The following is a 12,783-nucleotide window of genomic DNA, read 5'->3' as shown; positions in this document are numbered from 1 at the left end:
CAGCCGCTAATCCCGACGAGAACTGGGGAATGCCTCGGCCAAGGACTCTGCCTCTTGTGGATTCGTCCACTCTTCCAGAAGCTCGTGTGCCATGTCTACTGTCTCGTCATCGATGCCCGCCTCCAGAACTGACCCATCACAAAATGCCAGACGCGTGAGGACCACCAAGTGTTTCTGTTTACTTCCTGACACGGAAGCTAGTTTCTCCTGCATGTTGATTAATGGACCGTGGCGGCGCATGACCCCAAAGATCAGGCGCATTAGTCCATTGACCATCGCTACCCGAAGTTCCTGCTCGGGTGGAGAGGAATAAAGCGCATCGAGCTCGTCGTGCATCGATCGAAACAGACGTGGCAAGGCTGTGGGATGTGTGGCAATAATCTCACTGCCATGGTCCTTTGACGGAGCGGGCGGATTGAATGCTAAAGACTCCAAGAGCAAGAGAACCTCAAGGCGCATTGCACATATGTCGTGTGCTGTGTAGGACTCGCAGCCTTCATCTGGCGTGACTGCCTCACTGAGCATGAACGAAAGACGATCGATGATCCATTTTTGTACGTCCGCTTGGTCCTGCTCAGATGACATAATGGGACCAAATGAGCCGGCGCGGATACTTGTAGACAGAAATGGCAACATGACCATGATGTCTTTGAGTGGCTGGGAACCATGCAGCATCACAAGAACAAAAGTGTAGCGGATCTGTGTCCACAGGTCATCTAGCGCGCCTTTCACATGCAATAGTTGTGATGATATGTAGTATAGCAGATGAAGGGCTTCTGTTGAGTCGACTTCGAGATGCAGATCGGACTGTGGTGTTGATCTCGGAATACGAGCCTTCTCTCGAGCTGCTGGAGAGTACTTGAATCGTGGAACGGCATTCACTTCGACCGAATCTTGAAGCACACCCACCAGAGCACCCACCAGGCCAGGAAGAGGGGCGACATCCATCATCAGGACATATCGAGTGAGAGCCATGAAGCGGGGCACTGGCTTGTAGAATCGCTCCGTGAGGGCTCGTCGCCACAGCTGTCCGATCGTATACATATACTCGAGCAGAAAATCACCCATATCTGTACGAGCAAGCTCCTCCATGATAAATCCAGAAATGGGCTTGTGTGGCTCCGAAGGGAAGCAAACCTTGGCAAACGCCTCGATGTCGGTCTCTTGACCCGGGAGCATTCGATGGTTGAAGATTCGCTTGACGAAATAAGTCTGAGTGATCGATTCCCGAGGCCTGGGCTGTTCTTCCGAGACCGTTTCAGATATATCGGCAGGGGCATCTGCCGTGTTGATGTGCCCGGCAGGACTCAGCTGTAATGGAACTGGACTGTCGACACTTGCCTGCCGTTTACGTTTCCCAGGAACAGTCGGCGTGCCTCGTTTTGACCGTGCCGCCGACTTGCTCGGTGAGACAACTGCTATCTCTTCATCATCGAACCCATCACGGAATGGAAGTGTTCGCGACTTCTTCGGCGTGACGGGTGCAGCCTTGTCCGAGGCACGATGTCTTGTCTTATAACTTCGCAGTTGATGCACCTCTTCGGCCAGGTCATGTTGAAGGAACAAATTTTCCGTTGCCAGCATTTTGCCCTCCGACATGGCTGCATCAACCGCTTCTCTGTGTGTAGTTTCCTGATCGGCCATAGCCTGTCTCAGTGCCGCCAACTGTCGATCGTATTCCTCCGCCATTCGGTTTTGTTTGGAGCGGATTATCGCGATCTCCCCGGCTTTTGTTTCGGCCTGTGCTTTCGCTTCTGCAAGTTCTCGTCGCATCTGCTCTTTTTCTTGTTCGAGCTACCACAAGTCGTGATCAGTTTGGCTTTTGGAAGGGCGATCAGTGGCGAGGGGGTTAAGACCATACCTGCTGCATGCGTGCATTGGTCTCGTATACTTGCGCCTGTCCATAGTCGTGATCGATCTCCATTGCACCGTCCGCGTCGTGAGCGACCCATACACCGTTGGAGACCGCCCGTGACGGGGTCTGTACAAACGCTTGTTGGCCGTCCACATTGTCGTAGACCTCAGCTTCCAACTCGCCTACTTCGAGGGTATTATAGTCATTCGTCAATCCGGTATGAAGCCGGGGCGGTGGCTTCAAAGTAGCCGCGGTCTGTCGTGAGTGCACGGGCTGAGGAGGTTCTTCTAATGTTCTCTGCTGCTCTTGTTGAGCCGCGGCGCCTTGAGTCGCCTGATAGGCGTGCTGCTCGAGCTCGTATAGCGTGGCCGGTGGCAGAGCATCGAGGTCATCGGAGAAGTAGTCATCATCAATGTCTTCCATGCCCCCGCCATGAATGATCTCGAACTGTCGGCGTATCGGAGCTTGATCGCGGAGACGACAGTATCTTGGGGACGAGAAAAAAAGTGGAGACGAGAATGGAGACTCGGAGCTTTACAAGGGCGCGATCATTCTGGGGCTTGACAGGTCGGGGCTGGTCGAAGCTGGGGACGACTCGGAATTCCTGCAAGCCATTTACAGGTCGAACGGGCTGCTTGAAGAGCAGTTCAATTGTGTTTCAATTGGATCGAGTCCTCTCTCCGACAAAAATGACTGAGATATTCCGCCCTTTGTAGTTCACTGAGAGAGAGCTGACGTTATGTTATTGAAAAGCTGACCGCTTTCGGATTCACATGGGTTCATGAAGTTACCAACTCCACTCGCCTCCCTCTTCCTGATCTGGTCTGAAATAATAATCTTCCCTTTCTTCTTTCCCCTCCCCCTCCTCCCCCTCTCTTCCTTTTTCCCCCTCTGTCTCTCTTCCTCTCTCTGGCCTGTCATGTCCAAGTCTCGCCGTAATGTTCGGTTTCAGCGCCGTGCTAATGGCGAGCGGAGGCCGAGTGTGTCCTCCGACGTCAGCGACGGTGCCTCGGAACACTCAAGTCCTACCAAGGCCAGCGCTGAATCGCATCCGGCCACGATAACCGAAGAAGTGAGATTGTACCTATTCTTCAATATTGATGGATCTCGATGAGCTAATCCCTGTGATCTATGCATTTTTCAGAAACCGCCTCAGTCCGACTATGAAAAGAAGAAGCAGACCTTCATTACTCGCACGATATGGACCTTTGTCATGATCGCAGGCTTCTTCGTCGCGCTCTTCTCTGGACACATCTATATCATTGGCCTGGTCACCGCGATTCAGATTGTGTCCTTCAAGGAGGTCATCGCCATTGCCAACGTCCCTAGTAAGGAGAAGAATCTCCGATTCACCAAATCTCTGAACTGGTATTTCCTCGCAACCACCATGTACTTTTTGTACGGGGAGAGTGTGATCTACTACTTTAAGCACATTCTGTTGGTGGACAAGGTTCTTCTCCCGCTCGCGACCCACCATCGATTCATCAGTTTCACCCTCTACGTGATGGGTAAGTCTTCAAGTCTATCACTCGGCATTTCTTGCTGGTTCCCAGACTGACCCAGGTCATGCAGGCTTTGTCTTCTTCGTGGGCTCTCTGAAGAAGGGTCACTATCGCTTCCAATTCACTCAATTCGCGTGGACTCACATGGCTCTCTACCTGATTGTGGTCCAAGCTCACTTTGTCATGAACAACATCTTTGAGGGCATGATCTGGTTCTTCCTTCCTGCTTCTTTGGTCATTACCAATGACATTTTCGCTTACGTCTGCGGTATTACTTTTGGGCGCACCCAACTCATTCAACTGTCTCCAAAGAAGACCGTGGAGGGCTTCCTTGGTGCCTGGATTTGCACAATTATCTTTGGTTACTTCATGACCAACTTGCTGATGCAGTCCAAGTACTTCATCTGTCCCGTCAACGATCTCGGTGCCAACATCCTGACCGGTCTGGAGTGTGTCCCCAACCCAGTCTTTGTTCCTCAGCCTTGGTCGCTAGCAGCGCTCGGCGTGGACAAGACGATTCACATTGCCCCGATGCAATTCCACATTCTGGCCTTTGCCACCTTTGCCTCTTTGATCGCACCGTTCGGCGGCTTCTTTGCCTCCGGCTTGAAACGAACCTTTAAGATCAAGGACTTTGGCGAGTCGATTCCTGGCCACGGTGGCATCACTGACCGTATGGATTGTCAATTCATCATGGGCTTCTTCGCGTACATGTACTACCACAGCTTCGTTGCTGTTTACAAGGCCAGTGTTGGGGACATCATCGAAACTGTGATCAATGGCTTGACTGTTGACGAACAGCTGGACGTTGTTCGTGGTCTCTCCAAGTATCTGTACAATCAAGGCGCTGTCTCCGAGACGGTACGTATCTGCGCTTCCCCATCTCCCCAACTATTTTATTGACGCGATACAGGTTCTGGACTGCCTCGCCACTGAGCTGAAACGCCGTTGAATCCAAAAGCAGCCGATATGCTCGTAACCCCAAAATTGATGACCTTGTCTTGCGTTCTTTTCTTCTCCTCGGTTGACCTACGAGGATAACGTGCTCGGCCTTGTATTTCCTGTTTATCCTGACTACTTGAAGCTGGTCCCTGCCTCATGGATACTCACTTGCCTTCCTCCCTCTGGGCCAAATGCACGCTTGAGCTGAATTCTGGAGGTGCTTATGAACTGTTCTATCTCAAAAGTGGGTTTCTTGTTGTGAAACACCTGGCGAAAAATCAGGCCCAATATTTACTTCACGCCAATTGTCTGCTCAACCGCTCCAGCCGAAGCGCAGGCACAAAGACTTTCTAATCGCAAGCGTTGCCATTCGCCCCGCATTCCCTGTGGACCATGGCACTCGCTGCATTTTTATTCGATTATTCATACCTTTTCCCCTTTGGCTGGCTGCGCGGTGTTACCTGAGTCAGACCTCTTCTACACAACGTGCGTGGGCCAAGGATTTCGGTGCATGCTGGGCCCTCCTCAGGCTATGACGGGGGATGGATGCGGTCCCCTGCTGGGTCACAGAGAGGAGGAAAGATGAAACGCAACGCCTGCGTGTAAGATTGATTGTATTTCTTTTTATCCTTATGTCTGATCCTGCAACTCTTTCTGCCCTTTTTACGAGAGACTGCAAAACGTGTACATAAACTTGAATCACCTACTAGTTTTTAAATTCTGTTATCATGCTACCTATGCCTAGGGGACTTATGCGATCTCGAGCTCAGAGCCTGCCTTTCAGACTACATTGCGCAGAGACTTCTACCTAATCCGCCTCTATTAGGCGATGCAGAATCCATCGGTGCAGATTTATCTGTTTTATTATAGGACTGTCAAGTTGAACAGGCTCGATGTATTCGCGCTCAATTCTCGATCGACATTTGAGTCTCGCAGCGATCCATTGCTTCTGCTTGGTGCACTGCGCGGGAATGACTTTAGAGTCTGAAAACCGGTACCTAACCTGATTGTTTTTCCAATGACACCCGGCCGGAATCATATTGATAATTTGGTTCTTGATTCCTGATCGAGATGATGTTCCCGAGGTCTGGAAAAGACGAGATTCCCCTCGTGTGTATGTTTGATGCAATCTTGCGGTTTTCCAATGAAGACAACACTCGACTCGAATCAGTGAGGATGGGAAACCATCAAGATGGGGATCTGCGACATTATCATCAGAGGAACCGCAACTCAAGCTACGCCTTACTCGTCGGCGTGATATTGGACGTGAACGGGTATTCTAAGACCACTGCATCAGAATCTGTAGGAGAGAAATTGAAAATTTGTGAGTTTGCAGGATCGCACAAGATATTCAATAGATCTTCAACATGGGTGGAACACCGACGATCAAGGACAGAGTTCCGATTTACTGTTCAGGGAGAGATCGACCGATACTTTTCGTGGAGGACATGACGAGTGTCAAAAACAGGCGATCAGCAAGCATCTCAGTGCATTTAGATCAGTGCGTGAACAAGAGTAGTCATGCTCACCAGCGAGATAACATGCTAGCGTTGAATAAGTAGTTCTTTCTTTTATAGATACACTCACACATGATGCCTCTGCTAGACACTTTGACCGCGAGTGTTCTGGCTGCCAATCGTACAAAAAATGGCTGGTGAGCCTCGCAAGAAACGGCAGCGATACCGGGCCAAGTCAGTGGAACTACATTTCTCGTCAGCATTCAGTTTACTGCAGCAAGGGAAATTGTATTAGCCCGGTGTATTAGCATAATATGATGTTCGGTATATACCTTTATGTGTGGAATTCGATGAAAGAGGAAGACTCTACCACGATAGAACGGGTCTTCATCTGCCTCTTTTCATCGACGCACAAGAGTTCCAGTAACATCTTGGAGGTGATGAAGTGATCACAACGATAGATTTTTGACGCAAAGATGGGATGGACTGTAGACTGGACTTGTATACCCTCAACTTAGTACCACCCACCAGTGGGGGCTCGCCAGGTGCGTCTTGGGTCGAATGCTAAGAGCGTTTCGTACAAATTGACTCTATAGTATAACCGGGAGGTCAATGGAATTTGTAACATTTTGAAAGTATAGCGCAATGCTCCCCAACGAGAGTGGTTCAAGCTTTGACATGCTTTCTGAGCTTTTCGACATAAAAATGATATTCCTGCCCATTGTATCCCATCTTCAAGTCGGGCCCGATGATCTCGACTGGGAGAATTAGGACCTTGATTTGAGTGGAGAGCGTGTTCAGCTCATCCATTGAACAGGAGCCGACGAGGTTTTTTTTGGGATGCGCAGGACCTGGTGAGGTAGGTGTGTACCTATATACCGCGTGCTCGAGAAAGATGGTATTTCTCTCTCACTATATATAATTCCCGGGTGTCGTGGAAGTGATTGAGTACCCGAGCGCCTTGAATTAAGTGGTAGAGGAGAATTGTAAAAGTCGAAAAGGTCATCTTTAAATAGACTCCGTGTGATGTGTGAAAGGGCCGGAGCAGAGCAGCGAGAGCGGGAAATTCTACATGAAATCTATTTCAGGAATGGCATTTACCGAATCTTCGTGCTTTGCTGCTTGGAAGCATGGGCCTGTGTAGTTCTTCAATCCTGTCGGCAATTTCCTTTTTTTTTTCTTTTTTCTTTTTTTTTGGTGAAAGCAGCCGATATTGAGTACGGAATCTCCGGTGTTAACTGCATTGATGTCGGGTAAACCCTACACATGTATCACATGTTGATAGTATGACAAATGTCTGGAATCTTCCAAACATCAATTTGGCCATGAACTGGCTGGATTTGTATTCCGAGGTCGAGTGTACACCTACCTACGAGGCCATGACGACTAAGGTATAGAGTAAACCTAGGTATATGCTGCTTGGGTGGTGGGTAGTAGATGGATACCAGACGGGCAGTACCAAAGAGGTAGACTTTGATCAAATGCCTTGATATGGACGGACGCTCAGAAAACAGCCTACGCCCCTTCCAATGTACCCTATATACACGGACCTGATGCCCCATAATCTGATGGTGAGTTCTCAATCATGCTTTCTGCAATAGCTGTCTAGGGAATTTTCAAGGACTGTCTCCAAGGCTCAGTCAACATCCACGACGCTATTTATCCTCGCGATGCCAAAAGAAACCAAACCCCTTCCCAGTCCTAAAACTACTACCTAAGCCTCTAGTCTTAAATCATGTCTGATAGCAACTTTTTCGGAAAGTGAGTTTTGTTAAAGGTGGTCTGCATTGACTGTCTGTCTGGAATCACAATTGGGGTATCATTTAAACTCATGCTCAACGCCGTCCTGCGTCCCAAGGTCTTGACTGGGTCCGCAATGCATTAACCTCTTCCCCCTCAAAAAAGATAAGAAAAGAAAAAATGGAAAAGAAAACCCATGCCCCGACCAAGACTCTCTTTCAGTCATCAACCTCGTACTCTTCCATCTCAACCTTGAAATATTCCGCAACCTGTCTCTTTTCCTTCTCCGCACAGGCTGGGTCAAGCATGAAACGCACGGCAGCATCTCTTCCACGCTCACTGGCCCCACGACGGTCCCCATTCGCAGCCACTGGGGTCAGAGGATGCTGACCGGGCTCGTTCTGGACTTGAGGGCGAGCACCGTTCTGCTCAGGTGACCCGATCACATTGAAGGGACTAGTGAAGCGAGGAATCTGCTTGTCCTTTACCTCCTGGTTGAGTGGGATGCGGATTTGAAGGAAATGATCCGCAGGAAAATCAGGCCCGACCTTGGTCAATGCGCGGCTATGAGTGTAGAGTTCGAGCAAATCAAGGAGTGTTTCTAGTTAAAAGTGGTCAGCTTATTCTCCTCCAGATCAGATCTACTTTCATGCTGAGGTGACTCACCCATGACTGCCCCCCGACTAGTATACCACTTTGCATAGTCTTCCTGGGATTCAACTGCCTCTGAACGCTGACCCAGTAGCCGGCCTGCGAGCTCGAGACAGCTAAATGCCATGGTCGACGTGATCTGTTTCAGAGGCGCGAATGTTCGGTACATGTCCACGGAAATTCGGTATGCCAGGAAAGATACATCTGAATCTGGCGGGATGCCATAGTGCCGGGCCAGCTTTGCTAGAAGCTTCTGAGGATGGCGTGTCCGGAAGTCAAAGCCCGAGGCCTCTAGCATCAGTCTTTCAAGACCAATTACGTTACGCGCATGCATTTCAAATACCTGGATATCAAATCAGCGTCGGTGCTTGGAGGCACGTCCTTTTCTTTCTCCCTTGAGACGTACCGGGTCATCAGGGGTAAGCTGCTCCGAGACTGGAAGCTTGGAGTTGTATGCTGCGCACACAATATCGCGAGACTTCTTCAGCGTGTCTTCAATCTTGCACGCAGTGAAGAGAGCAGCGGCGGCGGCATCCTATTCATGCTGGGTCAGAGCTGGATGACATCAAAGAGGAGACTGAGAGAGTAAGACATACAGCCCAATTGTACTCATTATCGTGGTGCACGAGGCGAAAACGGTGGTAATACACCGCAGCTGTATTGTATGTGCGCACAGGACTATACATTTGATCAGTCTCAAATCACTTTTCATATTTCGATCGGCGTGCAGGACGTACAGGTGAAGAGCAGTCCGAACATTCTCAATCCAGGCCACCCCCTGGAGACGCAATGATTCTTCACGCGTGTGATTTCCTCCCATGGCCGCGATACAGCCTTGGATCGTCTCCTCAAAGACATATGGTCTCGCAACTTCAATAAATGATGGGTGAATCCGAGGTGGATCAGGAATCTGAGGTACCCGACCAACATCCCGTTGGGGCGGGTGGTCTTCCTGCTCTGGTGCCATCTTGTGCCGTGACATCTGAGGTGAGGGCTGAGGATCTCTCTGGGCTATAAGAAAGGCAGTGATGGCACCAAAATAAGTAAGAGGCGCGACCTGCTCGTTGGGCGAAGCCATATCGATAAGTATCACGTGGTGATAAGACCGGTTGAAAGTTTTTCCGAGGTGCAAGGTGGAGATGGTCCGAGCTGGCTCTCAATAGGTGGAGAGATGATCACATGCAAAGTTGCAAGTCCATAGTAGCCACGCCCGGAACTTTGACTTCGTTTCTTCATGTTTCTTTCCATATGGCTCCCGCCACTTGAAAGTTACAGAGATATGTCAAGTCAAAAAGCAGACGATGTCATTCAGTGTGGCACGATTGGCCAGCACCACACAGTGCATTTACGAGTGTTCTCAATTCTAGAAAGCTTCCTCAAACATCCTTTGACTGCTATGTACTGTGATCAGCATTAATAGGCATACCCGGTCTGAAATGGTCTCGATGCCAGGGATTCTATTGGTAAATACCTATGGCCAGAAAAGAGTACTGAGGAAGAATGTATGGAAATAGAGTATGCGAAGCAGAAAATCAAGGACATACTGCGCCTTCATATCAAAAGACCGCCTGATATTCATTGCCGCATCTCAAATGCGAGTCAAGATCGTGTCTGTTCCTCAGTATGCTCCCAACTGTGCACCTGGTCTGGATCAGGGCACACCCCGACCAGCACGAGTGGCCTTGGCGAGCTCACTCTGTGCTGTATTGTCTGCATATCGCTTATAGATTGGCATATAATGCTTCATCTCACTGGTCGTGTTCTGAACGCTCTCTCTTCCATTAATCGCAAAAAGCCACTTTCTCCACCGAGCCCATGTTGTCTCATCCTCTCCGCCCTGCCCTTCGTCGGGAATACCCGCTCCACCGATCTTAAACTCATCAAAGGCCCAGAGCCGGATAGCCCAGGGCGCCAGCACCAAATCTGGCAAGCTCACTTCAGATCCCAAGAAAAACGGACCCTCGGAATGCATCTCTTGAGTCCACACTTTGAGGTGGTGGAGGAACTCCCGTCGCAGCTGATCTAATCCCGCACGCTTCCCCGCATCGTCATCGTCGTCTCCAGGCTGGTACTGCAGGAATCGGTGAAACGCAGGAATGATGCGTGAGGTGACATAGTCGATCCAGATCCGTGCACGGGCTCGCTCATACGGGTCCTTGGGCAGAAAGTGCGGCTTGTGGTCTGGATAGGCTTCTTCCAGATACTCGAGAATCACAGTCGACTCATAGATCGGGCGAGGCTCTGGCTCGGTCGGGCATTGAAGGGTAGGCACCAGGCCACGAGGGTTAAGCTTGAGAAGAGAATCAGGCTTGTTGTACGGGTTCACCTCAATGTACTGGTATGGGATCTTTTTCTCCTCGAGAGCAAGCCAGACCCGTTGGACTAGGGTCGAAGGTTGTTCAAGATTAGCTTGGGCGACGGAGCTTGGTCACTGCAGTGTAGGCACTCTAGACGTACCAAATCTACACAATACAGGTCAGTCTAGAAATAAAGAATAATAAAATCAGTTGCACGTGAACCATTCTTGCAACATACGGACAGAACCATCCAGCGTAGAGTTTTAATGGTTGTTCATTGCGATGACTCTCAACAAGAGCTTTCGCTGGGCCGGTCGCCTCGGGATGGAGGTCGGAATCAGGGTGTGCAGGCATCACTGGGCAAGATTTGTTTTGAGGCAAGTCAGGCACGACCAGAGAGTCAGGTGGAAAGTCTTTTCAACGAGGATTGTATCTGCTGCAATTCTTGGTCAGAGTCCTTAAATCAGATTGGAAGGTTACCTGGGCAGATCCCTGCGCTTGCATTTGTCATCGAGACATTCGACAGCCCTGGGGATTAGAAACACTCAGTCTTACACTACGAGCATCAACCTTTCCTGTCCCCATCAAGCTCATTTTCACCTGCGAGGGGTTATGACTTCATTCCGAGATGACATCAATTTCCTGGCTTTTGAATCATGGCCAGTCAGATTGTTCACCACCACGAAGGTACTGGTGATCACTCGATCTTCCATGTAGAAAATGACCCGGTGAGCGACCAGCTCAAGCGTATAGTGCCCTTTGCGTATATCTCGTGTGAAAGGCATCGTCATGAAGGTCAGAGTATAAAGCTTATCTGCCCTAAAGCGTGGCTATCTTTGATGTCTCCTGAAATTGATCGTATTGATAGCCATAGTGATAACATAGGTAGATACTAGACACGAGACACTCTGTACGGTGAAAGTCTCTTTGGGGATATCAGTTAATCATAGGATGGTCATCAACACCGGTCACAAGTCTAGTGCACCTCGCCGTACTTGCGTATCAGCTTGTTCATGATCGACATGGCCCCAGATCGATAACCACCGCCAAAGATAGCCTGGTGATTCAGATGGTGATACCTAGACCTCAAACGTCAGAAATCTACAGTGTGACCAAGGTGGATTATCCACGACTGTCAAGGCTCGAAAACACTCACAACTCATACAATCGCACCCGATCATCATACTCTTCCACAGGCTCCGTCTTCGGCACGACACGATGGTACCGTTCGAAGAAATCGGCCCCAAATCCACCAAACATATGCATGATCCCCAAATCGAACTCGCTATGCGCATAAGATGCCGAAGCATCATACACAAGGTCCCCCATCTCCGAATCTCCCATGTCAGTTCCGACAATCCTGCCAAAATCGGTATTGCCACTCCACAAATCCCCATGCACAACCACGGGCTGAATCCCCTCCCCTCTTCCCTGAGAGTCGTATCCCAAGTGATCATCCCCCAATAAGCGCGGTACCACCTGCTGTGCTGTCCGCTCAACGAGATTTCTCAGCTCCTCGTCTGGACCGTTCTGTTCCTCTGACAACGCACTGACCGCCCGCAGTCGCTCGTTGGCGTAGAAGTCCGCCCAGCGATCTGTCAAGGTATTCTGCTGTCTCGAATCGCCGCAGTACGTCGGAACGGGGAATCCGTAGCGACGCCGACCAGTCTCCGGGTCAGCTGGCGCTGGTGTTTGATGGAGTCTTCCCAGTCTGTATGCCAGGCTCGAATGACTCGTCTCATCCACCGAATTCCTGGCCATTCGTCCCCTGAGTTCCAAGAACTCGGTGGCAAGGAAATAGGCGTCATTCTCGCCTAGTGGGCCCCAGGCTAATGCGCGTGGACAGAAGCCGGGTACTGCGTTGGCAATTGCGTTGAGGGACTCGTATTCGCCTTGAAACATTTCTTTGGAGGCGGCGCCATCTTGAGAGATTTTAATAAAGTATTTTCGCTCTTGGCTGGTGCCGTCTGGGGTTGTGGTATTCGCGTGAAGAACGCTGGTATTGGTGAAACCTGAACCGAGACCGGATGTGTCGAGGGTGCATTTGGTTCGACTGGGGTCGAGTTTCAGGGCTTGGAGAATCGCCTGTGGTGGTGGGATAGACATCTCTCGAGCCGGGGGGGGGGATGTGAGATCAAATCCTGGGCTTGGGTGCGTTGAATGATTGGAACACGAATGACCTCACCAAGGTCAGTAGAAGTATAAGAACACCGAACTGGCAGTACCTCGACTTGATGCGACTATGACGTGGATTTCTCCCGTCAGACGATAAGATAAGGTGGTCATCTTCATTGACACAATACACGGGCTGGTCAGTGATACAAATCAGTATTTACAAA

The 12,783-nt window shown here is 50.1% G+C and overlaps 5 protein-coding genes across 5 annotated transcripts; 1 reads left to right on the top strand and 4 right to left on the bottom strand.

Annotated features, from left to right (window-relative positions):
* Positions 1-6: 6 nt before the first annotated feature.
* On the bottom strand, positions 7-2,278 carry POX_e06459 (uncharacterized protein; the record flags this gene model as incomplete). The annotated part of the gene is made up of 2 exons (XM_050115280.1): positions 7-1,794; positions 1,862-2,278. 2 exons carry the CDS (start codon positions 2,276-2,278, stop codon positions 7-9), a joined length of 2,205 nt encoding a protein of 734 aa, XP_049967740.1.
* A 496-nt stretch (positions 2,279-2,774) lies between these two features.
* POX_e06458 (putative phosphatidate cytidylyltransferase) lies at positions 2,775-4,309 on the top strand (the record flags this gene model as incomplete). Its single annotated transcript, XM_050115279.1, has 4 exons — positions 2,775-2,927; positions 3,000-3,363; positions 3,428-4,218; positions 4,271-4,309. 4 exons carry the CDS (start codon positions 2,775-2,777, stop codon positions 4,307-4,309), a joined length of 1,347 nt encoding a protein of 448 aa, XP_049967739.1.
* Positions 4,310-7,714: 3,405 nt separating this feature from the next.
* On the bottom strand, positions 7,715-9,225 carry POX_e06457 (uncharacterized protein; the record flags this gene model as incomplete). The annotated part of the gene is made up of 5 exons (XM_050115278.1): positions 7,715-8,097; positions 8,163-8,490; positions 8,554-8,682; positions 8,744-8,825; positions 8,885-9,225. 5 exons carry the CDS (start codon positions 9,223-9,225, stop codon positions 7,715-7,717), a joined length of 1,263 nt encoding a protein of 420 aa, XP_049967738.1.
* Positions 9,226-9,798: 573 nt separating this feature from the next.
* On the bottom strand, positions 9,799-10,798 carry POX_e06456 (uncharacterized protein; the record flags this gene model as incomplete). Its single annotated transcript, XM_050115277.1, has 3 exons — positions 9,799-10,529; positions 10,605-10,609; positions 10,683-10,798. 3 exons carry the CDS (start codon positions 10,796-10,798, stop codon positions 9,799-9,801), a joined length of 852 nt encoding a protein of 283 aa, XP_049967737.1.
* A 622-nt stretch (positions 10,799-11,420) lies between these two features.
* POX_e06455 (uncharacterized protein) lies at positions 11,421-12,550 on the bottom strand (the record flags this gene model as incomplete). The annotated part of the gene is made up of 2 exons (XM_050115276.1): positions 11,421-11,523; positions 11,601-12,550. The coding sequence occupies 2 exons, from the start codon at positions 12,548-12,550 to the stop codon at positions 11,421-11,423; spliced, it is 1,053 nt and encodes a 350-aa protein (XP_049967736.1).
* Positions 12,551-12,783: the final 233 nt, after the last annotated feature.

Source organism: Penicillium oxalicum, chromosome V (assembly GCF_001723175.1).
Source record: "Penicillium oxalicum strain HP7-1 chromosome V, whole genome shotgun sequence".
Lineage (NCBI taxonomy): Eukaryota > Fungi > Ascomycota > Eurotiomycetes > Eurotiales > Aspergillaceae > Penicillium > Penicillium oxalicum.
This window is presented reverse-complemented; position numbering and strand designations above follow the sequence as displayed.